The 17,190-nt window shown below is 38.5% G+C and overlaps 1 protein-coding gene across 1 annotated transcript in view; it reads left to right on the plus strand.

Annotated features, from left to right (window-relative positions):
* Vps13b (vacuolar protein sorting 13B) overlaps window positions 1-17,190 on the plus strand; it is a 560,112-nt gene that overhangs the window by 248,996 nt on the left and 293,926 nt on the right. The window contains exon 25 of the mRNA NM_177151.4: window positions 3,489-3,692. Within this exon, the coding sequence (NP_796125.2) occupies window positions 3,489-3,692 (204 nt within the window). The remainder of the gene's footprint in view (window positions 1-3,488; window positions 3,693-17,190) is intronic.

The following is a 17,190-nucleotide window of genomic DNA, read 5'->3' on the forward strand; positions in this document are numbered from 1 at the left end:
TGGAATTAATTCCTTTTCTCTTCCTAAACAGGGAACTGTCTTCTTATTACTCTTTTCTTGTTGCTCAGAGTTTGTACATAGCTGACTTGGGCAACTCTTTCTTTCTTCTCTGTACCCTACCTACTCCTTTTATAAAATCAGGCATTTTTGTCCTCAGCTGGTTCCTTGATCTTTATATAGACAGATTAGGTGTTAGATAAAGTCATGAGCGTGAGTGTCCATTTCCTGTTCTAGAACACAGTAGACATCCATTTCCTATTCTTGATCTGAGTGGGTATCCATTTCATGTACTAGATCCCAATAGGTATCTGTTTCATGGGCTAGATTCTTGTTGAGTACTAATTGCTTATTCTAGATCTAAGACGGTATCCATTTCATACTCTAAATCTCAGAGATAAGCTTCCTCTTTGGGTCCATCATTAATGATACGATTTTCTTCATTTCTGAATATTTAAGGAATTAAAAATATATATTTTGAATATTTAAGGAATTAAAAAAATTTATTTAGCCAGTATGCCATACTCAGATTGCCGTGGCTATTCAGTTGTCTCCACACAAAGCTCATTGAATGGTGCTAAATATATGCTTATTTTTTATTTCTTTCATAATCTAGTTTTACTGAAGTATACTTAGTGTACAATAAACTGTGTGTTTAAGTTACCCAGTTTGAATAAGGTTGGGATATATACTCATTAAATCATCATAGAAACTGTCCTAAAAGTTATAGTCTTTGGAAACCCCATAGTGTAGATGGAATTCTACAGTTGTGTTTTTTGTTTAACTTCCTTCATGCTACACAGCCATTTTTAGATTAGTTCATGTCTTACATATGTTCTCTTATTATTACTAACATTTAGCTATATAATTGACCTTCATTTGTTCAGTGTTTGTTGTTAAACATTTAGGACTTTTCCAGATGTACAGTATGCTGTAAATATTTCTGTTTATGTTTCTGCAGACATAAGCTTTTTTTTTTTATTTTATTTTTTTTATTTAGGGAAACTACTTTAATTGGCTGGATAAGGAGATATATATATATATATTCAAAACTACCAAACTCGTTTTAAATCTTCTGTTCTTACCAGCAGAAAATGAGAGTTTCAGTTACTCTATGGGATATTTAGAATAGTTGTACTTCTTAGTTATACACATTTTAATTATACACATTTTAATTTTATGATTTTTAATCCTCAGTGTTTCAGCTGAACTCCAACTGAAAACTGATGTAGCCTCTGCATGCTTCCTTTGTTTGAGAGCTGTGTGTTCTTTGAAACTAGAATTATAGTTGAGGTTTATGCCATTGCTTGCTTGCCACATTAAACACATGTGATGTTACATCTTTTTAAGAACAATAGTGGAAGGAATCAGAAGTAGTGACAATAAAAGCAGTATTGTGCCTCTGAAGTAAATAACACTAAACCCTTGGGAGTAGAACTTACTTCCTGTGGTTAATGTTGCTCTTATTAGACAGCTCTTTCATTTCATTTAGGAAAAAGAGAAACAATCATTCAGAAGGACTTGGGTTCCAACACTTCCTTTTAAGAGAAAAATCTTAATTATGAAATAGAAAATGACTTTAATAGTTTTTCTATAAAGTTCTTTTTTTTTCATTTTTTTGGTAGAATCTGTAGTCATTAGTTCATTTTAAAACTACAGATATCCATGACTCGAGATTTGAGGCTTCAGTACACAAAAAGTAGAAAACTAGAGCATGTAGAGGTTACATCAAGGAAGTGTCTCTGTACATTTGATTGACAACAGTGTATCTCCATCTGAGTGACAACAGTGTCTCTTTACATCTGTTTTGCCCATGTGAGAGGCTAGCCTCATCATCTGGGTGTGTCCTAGCGCTGAAACTCTTTATAAATAGGAGAATTTCGCTTTTTTAAAAATCACAATCGAAGTATGGTATCCAGCCGTGGGTTTGCTTATATGTTATGTTTGCCTTCCCCCCTAGGCTTGTTTTATACAGTATATGCCAATATGTTCTCATACACACTCCATGATTAATGCTTATTTATGAAATCTTGTATAAATATCTTAGAACTCAGTCAAACAATTTGCAAGTTAAATGGTTTTTCTCTCAATATTGGGATAACATATCCCATGGGAAGTAGGTTGGAGATATTTTCTATCTCTAGAAGTCTCATAAGGTAATGATTTTCTTTTTCTACTCTCTGTTATATCGTTCTTTTCACTTGCCTCAAAAGAAATCCCATGTCATTTTTATCTCAGAAAAATAGAGAAGATTTAGTTTTGGAAATTATATAAGGAAGGGTGATAGATGCTTTATAGTGCATAAAGTAACCACACTTCCCAGGGTGTGTATTTGCTTTCTGCTTTCACCAGTTCTCTGTGTAAGAGGCATTTGTATTTGTTCCTGATCATTCTTAAAGGGAATCTACTTCTCAATAGTGAACACTGCTCGTTAGACTACATCCATCTGCAGAAATGCTTACTCACCATAAAACAGCACAGTGGAAGTTTGTGGCTGCTGTAAATCATGTAAACTCCATGATGGTTTTTGGTCGTTAGTTATTTTGTAGACTTTTACATTTTGAACTTGTCAGTTTTCTTTTTTTTTTTAATATTTTTTATTACATATTTTCCTCAATTACATTTCCAATGCTATCCCAAAAGTCCCCCATACTCCTCCCCCCCCCACTTCCCTACCCACCCATTCCCATTTTTTTGGCCCTGATGTTCCCCCTGTACTGGGGCATATACAGTTTGCATGTCCAATGGGCCCCTCTTTCCAGTGATGGCCGACTAGGCCACCTTTTGATACATATGCAGCTAGAGTCAAGAGCTCCGGGGTACTGGTTAGTTCATAATGTTGTTCCACCTATAGGGTTGCAGATCCCTTTAGCTCCTTGGGTACTTTCTCTAGCTCCTCCATTGGGAGCCCTGTGATCCATCCAATAGCTGTGTGAACATCCACTTCTGTGTTTGCTAGGCCCCGGCATAGTCTCACAAGAGACAGCTACATTTGGGTCCTTTCAACAAAATCTTGCTAGTGTATGCAATGGTGTCAGCGTTTGGAAGCTGATTATGGGGTGGATCCCTGGATATGGCAGTCTCTACATGGTCCATCCTTTCATCTCAGCTCCAAACTTTGTCTCTGTAACTCCTTCCATGGGTGTTTTGTTCCCAATTCTAAGGAGGGGCATAGTGTCCACACTTCAGTCTTCATTCTTCTTGAGTTTCATGTGTTTAGCAAATTGTATCTTATATCTTGGGTATCCTAGGTTTTGGGCTAATATCCACTTATCAGTGAGTACATATTGTGTGAGTTCCTTTGTGAATGTGTTACCTCACTCAGGATGATGCCCTCCAGGTCCATCCATTTGGCTAGGAATTTCATAAATTCATTCTTTTTAATAGCTGAGTAGTACTCCATTGTGTCAGTTTTTTTATGTCTTGCATTTTAGTAGTTGTGAATAGAATTTGAAAACATGATTCTTCCCCCTACTCTCCCTTTCTCTCAGGTCCAGCTCATTTATGAATTGGCTGATACGATGAGTAAAGTCTGGAGTAAAATTCAGAAGAGAGGCAATCTTAGTCCATCTTCAGTCTACCCAGAGACAGTGGCAGGGCCTATCCCTGGTTCTCCAGTTTGGAGCAGCGTAGGTACAGCTCCACCAGACACCAGCACATGCAGCCCATCTGCTGACATAGGAACTACTACTGAGGTAAGTGGTTCTGAAGATCTCTGTTACCCAGTGAGAGATATAACACAATGAAGTTCTGGCACCATTGAAAGTGAAAAGTGACGTTACCACCATGGAACCTGACAAATTGAGAAGGCACTTGAGGAGTGTGCTCCTGCCTGAATCTGCATGATGTTCCTTTGAATGCCAAGTAGTCTTACCACTTTGAGTAAGCTGTAAAGGTAGTCCAGGACTGTACACAGTCTGAGGTGCAAGAAGTATGTGTGCGCAATATTTCTGAGATAGAAAGGAAGATATATAAGATCCTGTAATAAATAGTGTGTGAATGCTATGGCACAACTGTGTTAGAATTCATAGCCAAGTAGTAATTGCAAGGAAGCTTACCTAGGATTCATATGCAGAGGCTACAGAGTAGGAGATAGAGGAGTATTTCATCACACATTTGTTTGCTAGTCATGTGTTCACAAGAATGTCAGCCTTCGGACTTCCGACTATGGAAGTACTCATGTCTCTTGGGAATTGCCACTCATCTAATTCATAGCACAAATGGTATGTGCTAGAATCATGCAGTGTTCGTACAACCAGTGCAAAAGATCTGATGACCTGAATATAAGCTGTAATAGAAGTAAATAGTACCAACATTTGTACATACATCATTATAAGACTTCTCCTGAAAAATTTGTTGATATTTTGTGAGAAGGTAGTATTTGAATATTTTTAATAAGTTAATGAGATTTTAATAAATGAAGGTTGGGTATAATTTATTTTTAGTAGAGTTAACAACATAACAGACTAGAAGAATGGTCTTCATTTGTCAAAGTGAAGAAATTTAAAAAAAAAATGAGATCAATCAGGGATAAGACAGTGTTACTCAGCTACTATAAACTAATTCTGAGGTGCAGATGTAGCTCAGTGGTAGGCTACTTTCCTAGTTGGCATAAGTTCTCCATTCAATCCCTAGTTCCAGCAAAGAAGCAAAAGGAAAATTTCGTCAGACTTTAGCTGTACTTCAGTTCATTTGAAGTTAGAGGATTGGTTTTTCTTAAACTTTGGTATAAAGATAATTTGAATTAATTTGATTAAATTAATTATTTTGGCTTGACAAAAATTAAATTGAATGAATGTTAATGTAAAGCATTCAAGAATTAATTATCAAGAAAGACTATGTAAAAGAGCTTATTTGAAACAATACAGAATCAGGATTAAACAACCTAGAAGTGGCAGTCATTTGCACAGTATGTGCACTTTAATGTAGATAGTGTACCCAGAAGAAGTCATTGACTCCCAAGATAATCATTGGACCCTAAAGCTTGTTCTTTCAGAGGTACCTGCAGATGCTTCGGCTGATTTGCCTCCATGAAAGAGAGGAGGGCTGCTGTTGAGATGGTTTTGATATGAGCATTGAGTAGTACAGCTAGAACTTTATATCTTAGATGTTCATATTTTATATACCTTAATGTTTTTGTTTCCTTTCAATAAATATTTTGTGGGGAATCACAGTAAACTGAGAATACACCTCATTTAAATGTATCTCCTTAATAATTCAGTAGTAAAGGACAACATAAAGATTTGGTGAAGATTTTGTTAGTGTGTAAGAGTGTACCAGGCATATGGCTCACCCTGTGCCTCTTTAGTTCAATAAAAATTCAGGCTTTGGGTCAAACTTTTATTTCTTGTTTCCTTTTGTTTATGGTGTTTCTAGAAATTTGATTTGTAACCTTTCCAATTTTCTTTCCTTCCACCTTTGAATCATATGGTTAACTCTTTTTGGGGATCCTTTAAGTTCCAGTATAGCAAGTATCTTGATTTTTCCTGGGTTTGTCCGTGTGTTCAAATGTATCAGCTGCCTAACTTAATGCAAGGAAAAGTTGTATTCTCATTAAAAGCCATGGGAACACAGAGAATCTGTATCACAGGAGACTGTATGAAGACTTGGAGTCTGTTCCAGTGCTTCCTTGGATAAGGCATTGCTCTCATTTTTCATTGAATTCTAGAAAGCCTTTTATTTCTTTATTTCTTCCCTGTCCCAGTGATCATTGAGTACAGAGTTGTTTAGTTTCAATGAATACGTAGTCTTGCTGTTGTTTCTGATTTTCTGGAAGTCCAGCTTTCATCTATGGTGATCTGATAAGATGCATGGGGTCTTAATATAATCAAAATGGCTATCCTGTAGAAAGCTATCTACAGATTAAATGCAATCCCCATTAAAATTCCAACTCAATTCTTCACTGAGTTAGAGAGGGCAATTTGGTATTTTCTTCATTTACATTTCCAATGCTATCCCAAAAGTCCCCCCACCTCCACTCACACTTCTTGGCCCTGGCGGTTCCCTGTACTGAGGCATATAAAGTTTGCAAGACCGATGCACCTCTCTTCCCAATGATGGCCAACGAGGCCATCTTCTGATACATATGCAGCTAGAGACACGAGCTCTAGGTGGTACTGGTTAGTTCATATTGTTGTTCCACCTATAGGGTTACAAACCCCTTTTAGATCCTTGGGTACTTTCTCTAGCTCCTCCATTGGGGGCCCTGTGGTCCATGCAATAGCTGACTGTGAGCATCCACTTCTGTGTTTGCTAGGCCCCGGCATAGCCTCACAGGAGACAGCTATATCTGGGTCCTTTCAGCAAAATCTTGGTAGTGTATGCAATGGTGTTAGCATTTGAAGGCTGATTATGGGACGGATCCCCGGGTATGGCAGTCTCTAGATGGTCCATCCTTTCGTCTTAGCTCCAAACTTTGTCTCTATAACTCTTTCCATGGGTGTTTTGTTCCCAATTCTAAGAAGGGGCAAAGTGTCCATACTTTGGTCTCCATTCTTCTTGAGTTTCATGTGTTTTGCAAATTGTATCTTATATCTTGGGTATCCTAGGTTTCTGAGCTAATACCTACTTATCAGTGAGTATATATCATGTGAGTTCTTTTGTGATTGGGTTACCTCACTCAGGATGATGCCCTCCAGGTCCATCCATTTGTCTAGGAATTTCATAAATTCATTCTTTTAAATAGCTGAGTAGTACTCCATTGTGTAAATGTACCACATTTTCTGTATCCATTCCTCTGTTGAAAGACAAGCTGGATTTTTTCCAGCTTCTGGCCATTATAAATAAGGCTGCTATGAACATAGTGGAGCATGTGTCCTTCTTACCAGTTGGGGCATCTTCTGGATATATGCCCAAGAGAGATATTGCTGGATCTTCCGGTAGTACAATGTCCAATTTTCTGAGGAACCACCAGACTGATTTCCAGAGTGGTTGTACAAGCCTGCAATCCCACCAGCAATGGAGGAGTGTTCCTCTTTCTCCACATCTTCTCCAGCATCTGCTGTCACCTGAATTTTTGATCTTAGCCATTCTGACTGGTGTGAGGTAGAATCTCAGGGTTGTTTTGATTTGCATTTCCCCGATGATTAAGGATGTTGAACATTTTTTCAGGTGCTTCTCAGCCATTCGGTATTCCTCAGTTGAGAATTCTTTCTTTAGCTCTGTACCCCATTTTTATAGGGATTATTTGAATTTCTGGAGTCCAGTTTCTTCAGCTCTTTGTATATATTGGATATTAATCTTCTATCAGATTTAGGATTGGTAAAGAGCCTTTCCCAATCTGTTGGTGGCCTTTTTGTCTCATTGACAGTATCTTTTGCCTTACAGAAGCTTTGCAATTTTATGAGGTCCCATTTGTCTATTCTTGATCTTACAGCACAAGCCATTGCTGTTCTGTTCAGGAATTTTTCCCTGTGCCCATATCTTCGAGGCTTTTCCCTACTTTCTCCTCTATAAATTTCAATGTCTCTGGTTTTATGTGGAGGTCTTTGATCCACTTAGACTTGAATTTTGTACAAGGAGATAAGAATGCATCAATTCACATTCTTCTACATGATAACTGCCAGTTGAGCCAGCACCATTTGTTGAAAATGCAAACTTGGTGGCAATCCTCCTGATTTTGCATCCTAAGTGCTGGGATTATAGCCATATGTCATTGCAACCATTTTACCAACTGAATTTTATAATAGTCATTGACAAAATAATACTTACTGATTTAGAAATATGAATCCCACTCAAGGGCTTAATATCAAAAAAAATTCTTTTGCAGACTACATTTAATGTGTTTTTAGTGTATAACTAATAGTTTTATATACCATTCAACAGTTCTTGCTCTATTTAAATATGCAGATTATTTGCCTTTCCATATTTGGAAGTCCAATCCATTAAAGGGATTAAAAGTGATTGAAGGAGGGGCTAAAGTCCTTGAAGCACACACACCTAGCTACCTGAAAGCTGCCCATAAGTCTTCTAAAGTTTCTACCATCCCCCACTTACTAAGTGTTAAGCTGTAAGGTAAGCCCGTGCCACAGTGACCCCGGTGCCATTCCAGATATAGATGACAATAATACAAAGCTTACAATTTACTAGTTTACAATTTTATGACCTAAGTTTATTCAGTTGTATTAGTTTCCATCCATATACCTTCTCAGCTTTTCATCTACCTCAGCTGAGACACCATTGAAAAGCAGCATCCTCTAAATTGTACATCTGATGTTTGAGCAGGTGAGTCTCCATAAAGTCTCTTGAGGGGGCTTGAAAGATGGCTCATTGCTTAAGATCACTGACTGTTCTTCCAGAGGTCCTGGGTTCAATTCCCAGCAATCACATGGTGGCTCACAACCATCTGTAATGGGATCTGATGCTCTCTTTCTGATGTGTCTGAGGACAGTGACAGTGTACTTATATTCATAAAATAAATAAATCTTTGTTTTAAAAAAATGTCTGTTGAAGTTACATTCCATTTTTCTTAAAGTCACTGAAATACTTTTACACAAATGTTTTCCTCTCTCTGCTTAGTTTATTTGCATTTCTTTTCTTCTAGATAGTATAGAAGAATTTCTCTTGCTGACTAGCAGTGCAGAGAAACACAATAAATTATTATTTATTCATTTGGTATCCTGCAACTTAGCATGGTTTTAATTCTAGAGTTTTATGTTATAGATTCTTCAGAGTCTCTTCTTCTTCTTCTTCTTCTTCTTCTTCTTCTTCTTCTTCTTCTTCTTCTTCTTCTTCTTCTTCTTCTTCTTCTTCTTCTTCTCCTCCTCCTCCTCCTCCTCCTCCTCCTCCTCCTCCTCCTCCTCCTCCTCCTCCTCCTCCTCCTACAAATACATAAAATTATACATATGAGTTTATAATTAATTTTTTTATTTTTAATGATTTTAATCATGGTTTATGTTTTTGTTTTATCTGATTTTATTTTTAAAGAGAGATTTCTGTATATAGCCATAGGTTGTTTAGAATTTAGTATGTAGACCAGGCTGGTATGGAACTTGCAGAGATTCACCCACCTCTGTTTCCAAAGTTCTGGATCTGATATCTTCAATTCTTTAAAATTAAATTTTTTTCCATGGCAGGAGGATTAAAAAAAATTGTGTTGATTGTTCTTCATCGGGAGGTGGGAAGGACGTCATGAAATTTTCCTATAGTGGTTAAAGCACTGTATCACAGGAGACTTTCTGTTGTATTTAAAGAGGACTCAGGAGGCTACAGCGGTAGCTTCAGTGCTGTGTATTACAGTTGCATTGCATGCTGCTTCATGGAAGAGTGGCAGTGTGAAGCCTTTGAAAACTGTCAAAACTGACATAGATACTGGGTTTTGCTACTTTATTATAATTCATGTTTATTAATTATGTTCAGCCTTTAAAAGACAACACAGGTATTTAAGGCATAGTCCTCTGTCTTTAGATGAGTTTATGTTGTTCTCTGTAGACAGTGACTGTGTATACAAGTAATACAAGCTGAGCTGGGAAGTTGAACTTACTGCTATGCTGCTTACCACAGGTATGTCTTATAAGGGGACCTCAATTTTTTTTCCTTTTCCATTTTTTATTAGGTATTTAGCTCATTTACATTTCCAATGCTATACCAAAAGTCCCCCATCCCCACTCCCCTACCCACCCACTCCCCCTTTTTGGCCCTGGCGTTCCCCTGTACTGGGGAATATAAAGTTTGCGTGTCCAATGGGCCTCTCTTTCCAGTGATGGCCGAGTAGGCCATCTTTTGATACATATGCAGCTAGAGTCAAGAGCTCCGGGGTACTGGTTAGTTCATAATGTTGTTCCACCTATAGGGTTGCAGATCCCTTTAGCTCCTTGGGTACTTTCTCTAGCTCCTCCATTGGGAGCCCTGTGATCCATCCATTAGCTGACTGTGAGCATCCACTTCTGTGTTTGCTAGGCCCCAGCATAGTCTCACAAGAGACAGCTATATCTGGGTCCTTTAAGCAAAATCTTGCTAGTGTGTGCAATGGTGTCAGCGTTTGGATGCTGATTATGGGGTGGATCCCTGGATATGGCAGTCTCTACATGGTCCATCCTTTCATCTCAGCTCCAAACTTTGTCTCTGTAACTCCTTCCAAGGGTGTTTTGTTCCCACTTCTAAGGAGGGGCATAGTGTCCACACTTCAGTCTTCATTTTTCTTGAGTTTCATGTGTTTAGCAAATTGTATCTTATATCTTGGGTATCCTAGGTTTTGGGCTAATATCCATTTATCCGTGAGTACATATTGTATGAGTTCCTTTGTGAATGTGTTACCTCACTCAGGATGATGCCCTCCAGGTCCATCCATTTGGCTAGGAATTTCATAAATTCATTCTTTTTAATAGCTGAGTAGTACTCCATTGTGTAGATGTACCACATTTTCTGTATCCATTCCTCTGTTGAGGGGCATCTGGGTTCTTTCCAGCTTATGGCTATTATAAATAAGGCTGCTATGAACATAGTGGAGCATGTGTCCTTCTTACCAGTTGGGGCATCTTCTGGATATATGCCCAGGAGAGGTATTGCTAGATCCTCCGGTAGTACTATGTCCAATTTTCTGAGGAACCGCCAGACTGATTTCCAGAGTGGTTGTACAAGCCTGCAATCCCACCAACAATGGAGGAGTGTTCCTCTTTCTCCACATCCACGCCAGCATCTGCTGTCACCTGAATTTTTGATCTTAGCCATTCTGACTGGTGTGAGGTGGAATCTCAGGGTTGTTTTGATTTGCATTTCCCTGATGATTAAGGATGTTGAACATTTTTTCAGGTGCTTCTCTGCCATTCGGTATTCCTCAGGTGAGAATTCTTTGTTCAGTTCTGAGCCCCATTTTTTAATGGGGTTATTTGATTTTCTGAAGTCCACCTTCTTGAGTTCTTTATATATGTTGGATATTAGTCCCCTATCTGATTTAGGATAGGTAAAGATCCTTTCCCAATCTGTTGGTGGTCTTTTTGTCTTATTGACGGTGTCTTTTGCCTTGCAGAAACTTTGGAGTTTCATTAGGTCCCATTTGTCAACTCTCGATCTTACAGCACAAGCCATTCCTGTTCTGTTCAGGAATTTTTCCCCTGTGCCCATATCTTCAAGGCTTTTCCCCACTTTCTCCTCTATAAGTTTCAGTGTCTCTGGTTTTATGTGAAGTTCCTTGATCCACTTAGATTTGACCTTAGTACAAGGAGATAAGTATGGATCGATTCGCATTCTTCTACATGATAACAACCAGTTGTGCCAGCACCAATTGTTGAAAATGCTGTCTTTCTTCCACTGGATGGTTTTAGCTCCCTTGTCGAAGATCAAGTGACCATAGGTGTGTGGGTTCATTTCTGGGTCTTCAATTCTATTCCATTGGTCTACTTGTCTGTCACTATACCAGTACCATGCAGTTTTTATCACAATTGCTCTGTAGTAAAGCTTTAGGTCAGGCATGGTGATTCCACCAGAGGTTCTTTTATCCTTGAGAAGAGTTTTTGCTATCCTAGGTTTTTTGTTATTCCAGATGAATTTGCAAATTGCTCCTTCTAATTCGTTTAAGAATTGAGTTGGAATTTTGATGGGGATTGCATTGAATCTGTAGATTGCTTTTGGCAAGATAGCCATTTTTACAATGTTGATCCTGCCAATCCATGAGCATGGGAGATCTTTCCATCTTCTGAGATCTTCTTTAATTTTTTTCTTCAGAGACTTGAAGTTTTTATCATACAGATCTTTCACTTCCTTAGTTAGAGTCACGCCGAGATATTTTATATTATTTGTGACTATTGAGAAGGGTGTTGTTTCCCTAATTTCTTTCTCAGCCTGTTTATTCTTTGTGTAGAGAAAGGCCATTGACTTGTTTGAGTTAATTTTATATCCAGCTACTTCACCGAAGCTGTTTATCAGGTTTAGGAGTTCTCTGGTGGAATTTTTAGGGTCACTTATATATAGTATCATATCATCTGCAAAAAGTGATATTTTGACTTCCTCTTTTCCAATTTGTATCCCCTTGATCTCCTTTTGTTGTCGAATTGCTCTGGCTAATACTTCAAGTACTATGTTGAAAAGGTAGGGAGAAAGTGGGCAGCCTTGTCTATCCCTGATTTTAGTGGGATTGCTTCCAGCTTCTCTCCATTTACTTTGATGTTGGCTACTGGTTTGCTGTAGATTGCTTTTTATCATGTTTAGGTATGGGCCTTGAATTCCTGATCTTTCCAGAACTTTTATCATGAATGGGTGTTGGATCTTGTCAAATGCTTTTTCTGCATCTAACGAGATGATCATGTGGTTTTGTCTTTGAGTTTGTTTATATAATGGATTACATTGATGGATTTCCGTATATTAAACCATCCCTGCATCCCTGGAATAAAACCTACTTGGTCAGGATGGATGATTGCTTTGATGTGTTCTTGGATTCGGTTAGCGAGAATTTTATTAAGGATTTTTGCATCGACATTCATAAGAGAAATTGGTATGCAGTTCTCTATCTTTGTTGGATCTTTCTGTGGTTTAGGTATCAGAGTAATAGTGGCTTCATAAAATGAGTTGGGTAGAGTACCTTCTACTTCTATCTTGTGAAAAAGTTTTTGCAGAACTGGAATTAGATCTTCTTTGAAGGTCTGATAGAACTCTGCACTAAACCTGTCTGGTCCTAGGCTTTTTTTGGCTGGGAGACTATTAATAACTGCTTCTATTTCTTTAGGGGATATGGGACTGTTTAGAAGGTCAACTTGATCCTGATTCAACTTTGGTACCTGGTATCTGTCCAGAAATTTGTCCATTTCGTCCAGGTTTTCCAGTTTTGTTGAGTATAGCCTTTTGTAGAAGGATCTGATGGTGTTTTGGATTTCTTCAGGATCTGTTGTTATGTCTCCCTTTTTATTTCTGATTTTGTTAATTAGGATTTTGTCCCTGTGCCCTCTAGTGAGTCTAGCTAAGGGTTTATCTATCTTGTTGATTTTCTCAAAGAACCAACTCCTCGTTTGGTTAATTCTTTGAATAGTTCTTCTTGTTTCCACTTGGTTGATTTCACCCCTGAGTTTGATTATTTCCTGCCGTCTGCTCCTCTTGGGTGAATTTGCTTCCTTTTTTTCTAGAGCTTTTAGATGTGTTGTCAAGCTGCTAGTATGTGCTCTCTCCCGTTTCTTCTTGGAGGCACTCAGAGCTATGAGTTTCCCTCTTAGAAATGCTTTCATTGTGTCCCAAAGGTTTAGGTACTTTGTGGCTTCATTTTCATTAAACTCTAAAAAGTCTTTAATTTCTTTCTCCCACTATTATTGTGTGAGGTGCTATGTGTGCTTTGAGCTTTACTAAAGTTTCTTTAATGAATGTGGCTGCCCTTGTATTTGGTGCATAGATATTCAGAATTGAGAGTTCCTCTTGGAGGATTTTACCTTTGATGAGAATGAAGTACTTCTCCTTGTCTTTTTTGATGACTTTGGGTTGGAAGTCAATCTTATCAGATATTAGGATGGCTACTCCAGCTTGTTTCTTCATACCATTTGCTTGGAAAATTGTTTTCCAGCCTTTCATTCTGAGATAGTGTCTATCTTTTTCTCTGAGATGTGTTTCCTGTAAGCAGCAAAATGTTGGGTCTTGTTTGTGTAGCCAGTTTGTTAGTCTATGTCTTTTTATTGGGGAGTTGAGACCATTGATGTTAGGAGATATTAAGGAAAAGTAATTGTTGCTTCCTGTTATTTTTGTTGTTAAAGTTGGCATTCTGTTCTTGTGGCTGTCTCCTTTTAGGTTTGTTGAGGGATTACCTTCTTGTTTTTTCTAGGGCGTTGTTCCCATTCTTGTATTGTTTTTTTTTTCTGTTATTATCCTTTGAAGGGCTGGATTCGTGGAGAGATAATGTGTGAATTTAGTTTTGTCGTGGAATACTTTGGTTTCTCCATCTATGGTAATTGAGAGTTTGGCTGGGTACAGTAGCCTGGGCTGGAATTTGTGTTCTCTTAGTGTCTGTATAACATCTGCCCAGGCTCTTCTGGCTTTCATAGTCTCTGGTGAAAAATCTGGTGTAATTCTGATAGGCTTGCCTTTATATGTTACCTGACCTTTTTCCCTTACTGCTTTTAGTATTCTATCTCTATTTAGTGCATTTGTTGTTCTGATTAGTATGTGTCGGGAGGAATTTCTTTTCTGGTCCAGTGTATTTGGAGTTCTGTAGGCTTCTTGTATGTTCATAGGCCTCTCTTTCTTTAGATTTGGGAAGTTTTCTTCAATAATTTTGTTGAAGATGTTTGCTGGTCCTTTGAGTTGAAAATCTTCATTCTCATCCACTCCTATTATCCATAGGTTTGGTCTTCTTATTGTGTCCTGGATTTCCTGGATATTTTGAGTTAGGATCTTTTTGCATTTTCCATTTTCTTTGATTGTTGTGCCGATGTTCTCTATGGAATCTTCTGCACTTGAGATTCTCTCTTCCATCTCTTGTATTCTGTTGCTGATGCTTAAATCAATGGTTCCAGATTTCTTTCCTAGGGTTTCTATCTCCAGTGTTGCCTCGCTTTGAGTTTTCTTTATTGTGTCTACTTCCGTTTTTAGGTCTAGTATGGTTTTGTTCATTTCCATCACCTGTTTGTATGTCTTTTCCTCTTTTTCTGTAAGGACTTCTACCTGTTTGATTGTGTTTTCCTGTTTTTCTTTAAGGACTTGTAACTCTTTAGCAGTGTTTTCCTGTATTTCTTTAAGTGATTTATTAAAGTCCTTCTTGATGTCCTCCACCATCATCATGAGATATGCTTTTAAATCTAGGTCTAGGTTTTCGGGTATGTTGGGGTGCCCTGGACTGGGCGAAGTGGGAGTGCTGGGTTCTGATGATGGTGAGTGGTCTTGGTTCCTGTTAGTAAGATTCCTACGTTTACCTTTCGCCATCTGGTAATCTCTGGATTTAGTAGTTATAGTTGACTCTGTTTAGAGATTGTTCTTCTGGTGATTCTGTTACCGTCTATCAGCAGACCTGGGAGACAGATTCTCTCCTCTGAGTTTCAGTGCTCAGAGCACTCTCTGCTGGCAAGCTCTCTTACAGGGAAGGTGCGCAGATATCTTGTGTTTGGACCTCCTCCTGGCTGAAGAAGAAGGCCCAAAACAGGACCTTTCTCAGAAGCTGTGTTGCTTTGGCAGTTCCCAGAAGCTGTCAGCTTCTGTGGTGCAGACTCTCACCTGTGCAGACTAAATTCCTAAGTTCCATGGAGTCCCGGAACCAAGATGGTGACCGCTGCTGCTGAGGCTGAGGCTGCCTCCCGAGCCAGGCGGACACCTGTCCTCTGGTCCGTACGGTGGCCGGCTGTCTGAGGCCTGCAAAGGGTGCTGCCTCAGCGGCTCTGTGTCTCCGCCTGTCCCAGAAGCTGTTCGGTTCTGTGGTGCACCCTCTCACCTGTTCAGACTAATTTCCTAAGTTCCGAGGTGTCCCGGAACCAAGATGGCGACCGCTGCTGCTGAGGCTGAGGCCTCCTCCTGAGCCAGGCGGACACCTGTCCTCTGGTCTGGATGGTGGCCAGCTGTCTGCGGCCCGCAAAGGGTGCTGCCTCAGCGGCTCTGTGCTTCAGCCTGTCCCAGAAGCTGTCCTGTTCTCTGGCGTTCCCTCTCACCTGTTCAGACAGGGACCTCAATTTTGATATGTCAGCAGATACTGCAAATGCCATATGGCCTCACCATGCTCATGCCACTCTGCAGGATGAGGAGGAAGGAGAGAGTCTCAGGCCAGTCCAGGCTGCATCATGATTTCCACTTAGCTGAAGCCACATGGGGATAGGGCGAGTCTGTCTCAACAATCTGACAATGAAGCAAGAGAAAAATTTAGAATTCCAAGTAAATGCCTAAAACACCAGTTCTTTTTAAACCAGAAACTGATGTGTTGACCCACCAATGTTTAAAGGCTATTTTCACCCAAAATTTAACTAGAATTATTAATTAAACCAGGGATCAAATTGCTTTATTGCTTTAAAGATACGTTTCTTAATGTACATAGCTGTTGGGTGTACATCAGTATATTAAAATGTAAATGACTAGCATAGCAAAACTATTGTCTGATTCTCATGGACTGTATGTCTTTAACTTAAGCAGTGGTTACTTAAACTTGTTCAGATAGCCTTTTTGATGATAAGTGTAGTTTGAGCATATTTACTATACTAGTGTTTTAAGGCTGCTAATTATTTTAAATATTTTCTAAAATAAGATTTATTTTATTTATTAGATAGTTTATATTCAGTGAGAAGCTTTTATTCAGAATATAGAAATTATGGCATTTAGTTTTTCTTTGTATTCTTCAGAGAACATGGAATAAACTGAGTCAGATAAGTGAAGGTAGTTGTTTAGCCTTTGTTAGCTATCAACTATTTTCTATTTAATGCTTTCCCTACTTAAAATAATCATAAGGGAAAAGCCCTCTTCTGTTTCACTTCTTATCTATAGGCGTTTTTAAACATTCAGGTGGTTTTATACACTATGGCGTAATAATCTGAGGCAGCTTTTCTTTTTCATGTTACTTATGTAAGTGGATCTTCTTTGAAATTTAACTTTGGGTTTATAAATGGCTAATTCAAATCTCTGTTTAAATAAAGTCAATAATTTTTTACAACTTAAATATGCTGTCTTATTTGTTTGTGTAGAGCAGAAGTGGTTTTTAATTTTTTTAATATGGAATTTATCGGAAATGAATCTAGTGATGCTAACTAGATTCTAAGAATTGTTTTTATTAAGTATGACTACTTGTAGGATCGCCGATGATTGAACCTTTGCCGAGTGAGTGATATTTTCTATTCTGCAAATGCAGCTTCAGCTTCCTGTGTTTGCATTTCCGTCATGGTAAACTGGGAGGTATGGGTGAGATTTAAGTTCTCTGCTTAAAAGCTGATTTACTGAAATTGAAAGAGCAAAGGTGCATGAGGCCCAGCAGGCCACTTGTTACTGCTGACTTGAGTACAAACAGCAGTGGAAGTGTTTAGCCCTTGGGGAGCTTGTGTGGTTGAACAAGAATGTTGAAGTTATTTTGAAAAGAAGAGTAGCAGTGTGGCCAAGCATGATCTTCCCTGAGCTGTGCAGCAGGCCTAGAATAGAGGGCTTTGTTAGAATAGAGTGTTTGTTCCTCCAAATGAACCAAGATAAATTTACCTAGAATAAATAAACTCAATGTGTTGGTTAATTTTCCATGAACTTTTCATTTTAAAATTGGACTAAGGAGATGTGGGAAAATAGTTCAACATTACCATTTTGGGTCCAGTTTTCACTATAGAC

This window comes from Mus musculus, chromosome 15, assembly GCF_000001635.26.
Source record: "Mus musculus strain C57BL/6J chromosome 15, GRCm38.p6 C57BL/6J".
NCBI classification, from domain to species: Eukaryota; Metazoa; Chordata; class Mammalia; order Rodentia; family Muridae; genus Mus; species Mus musculus.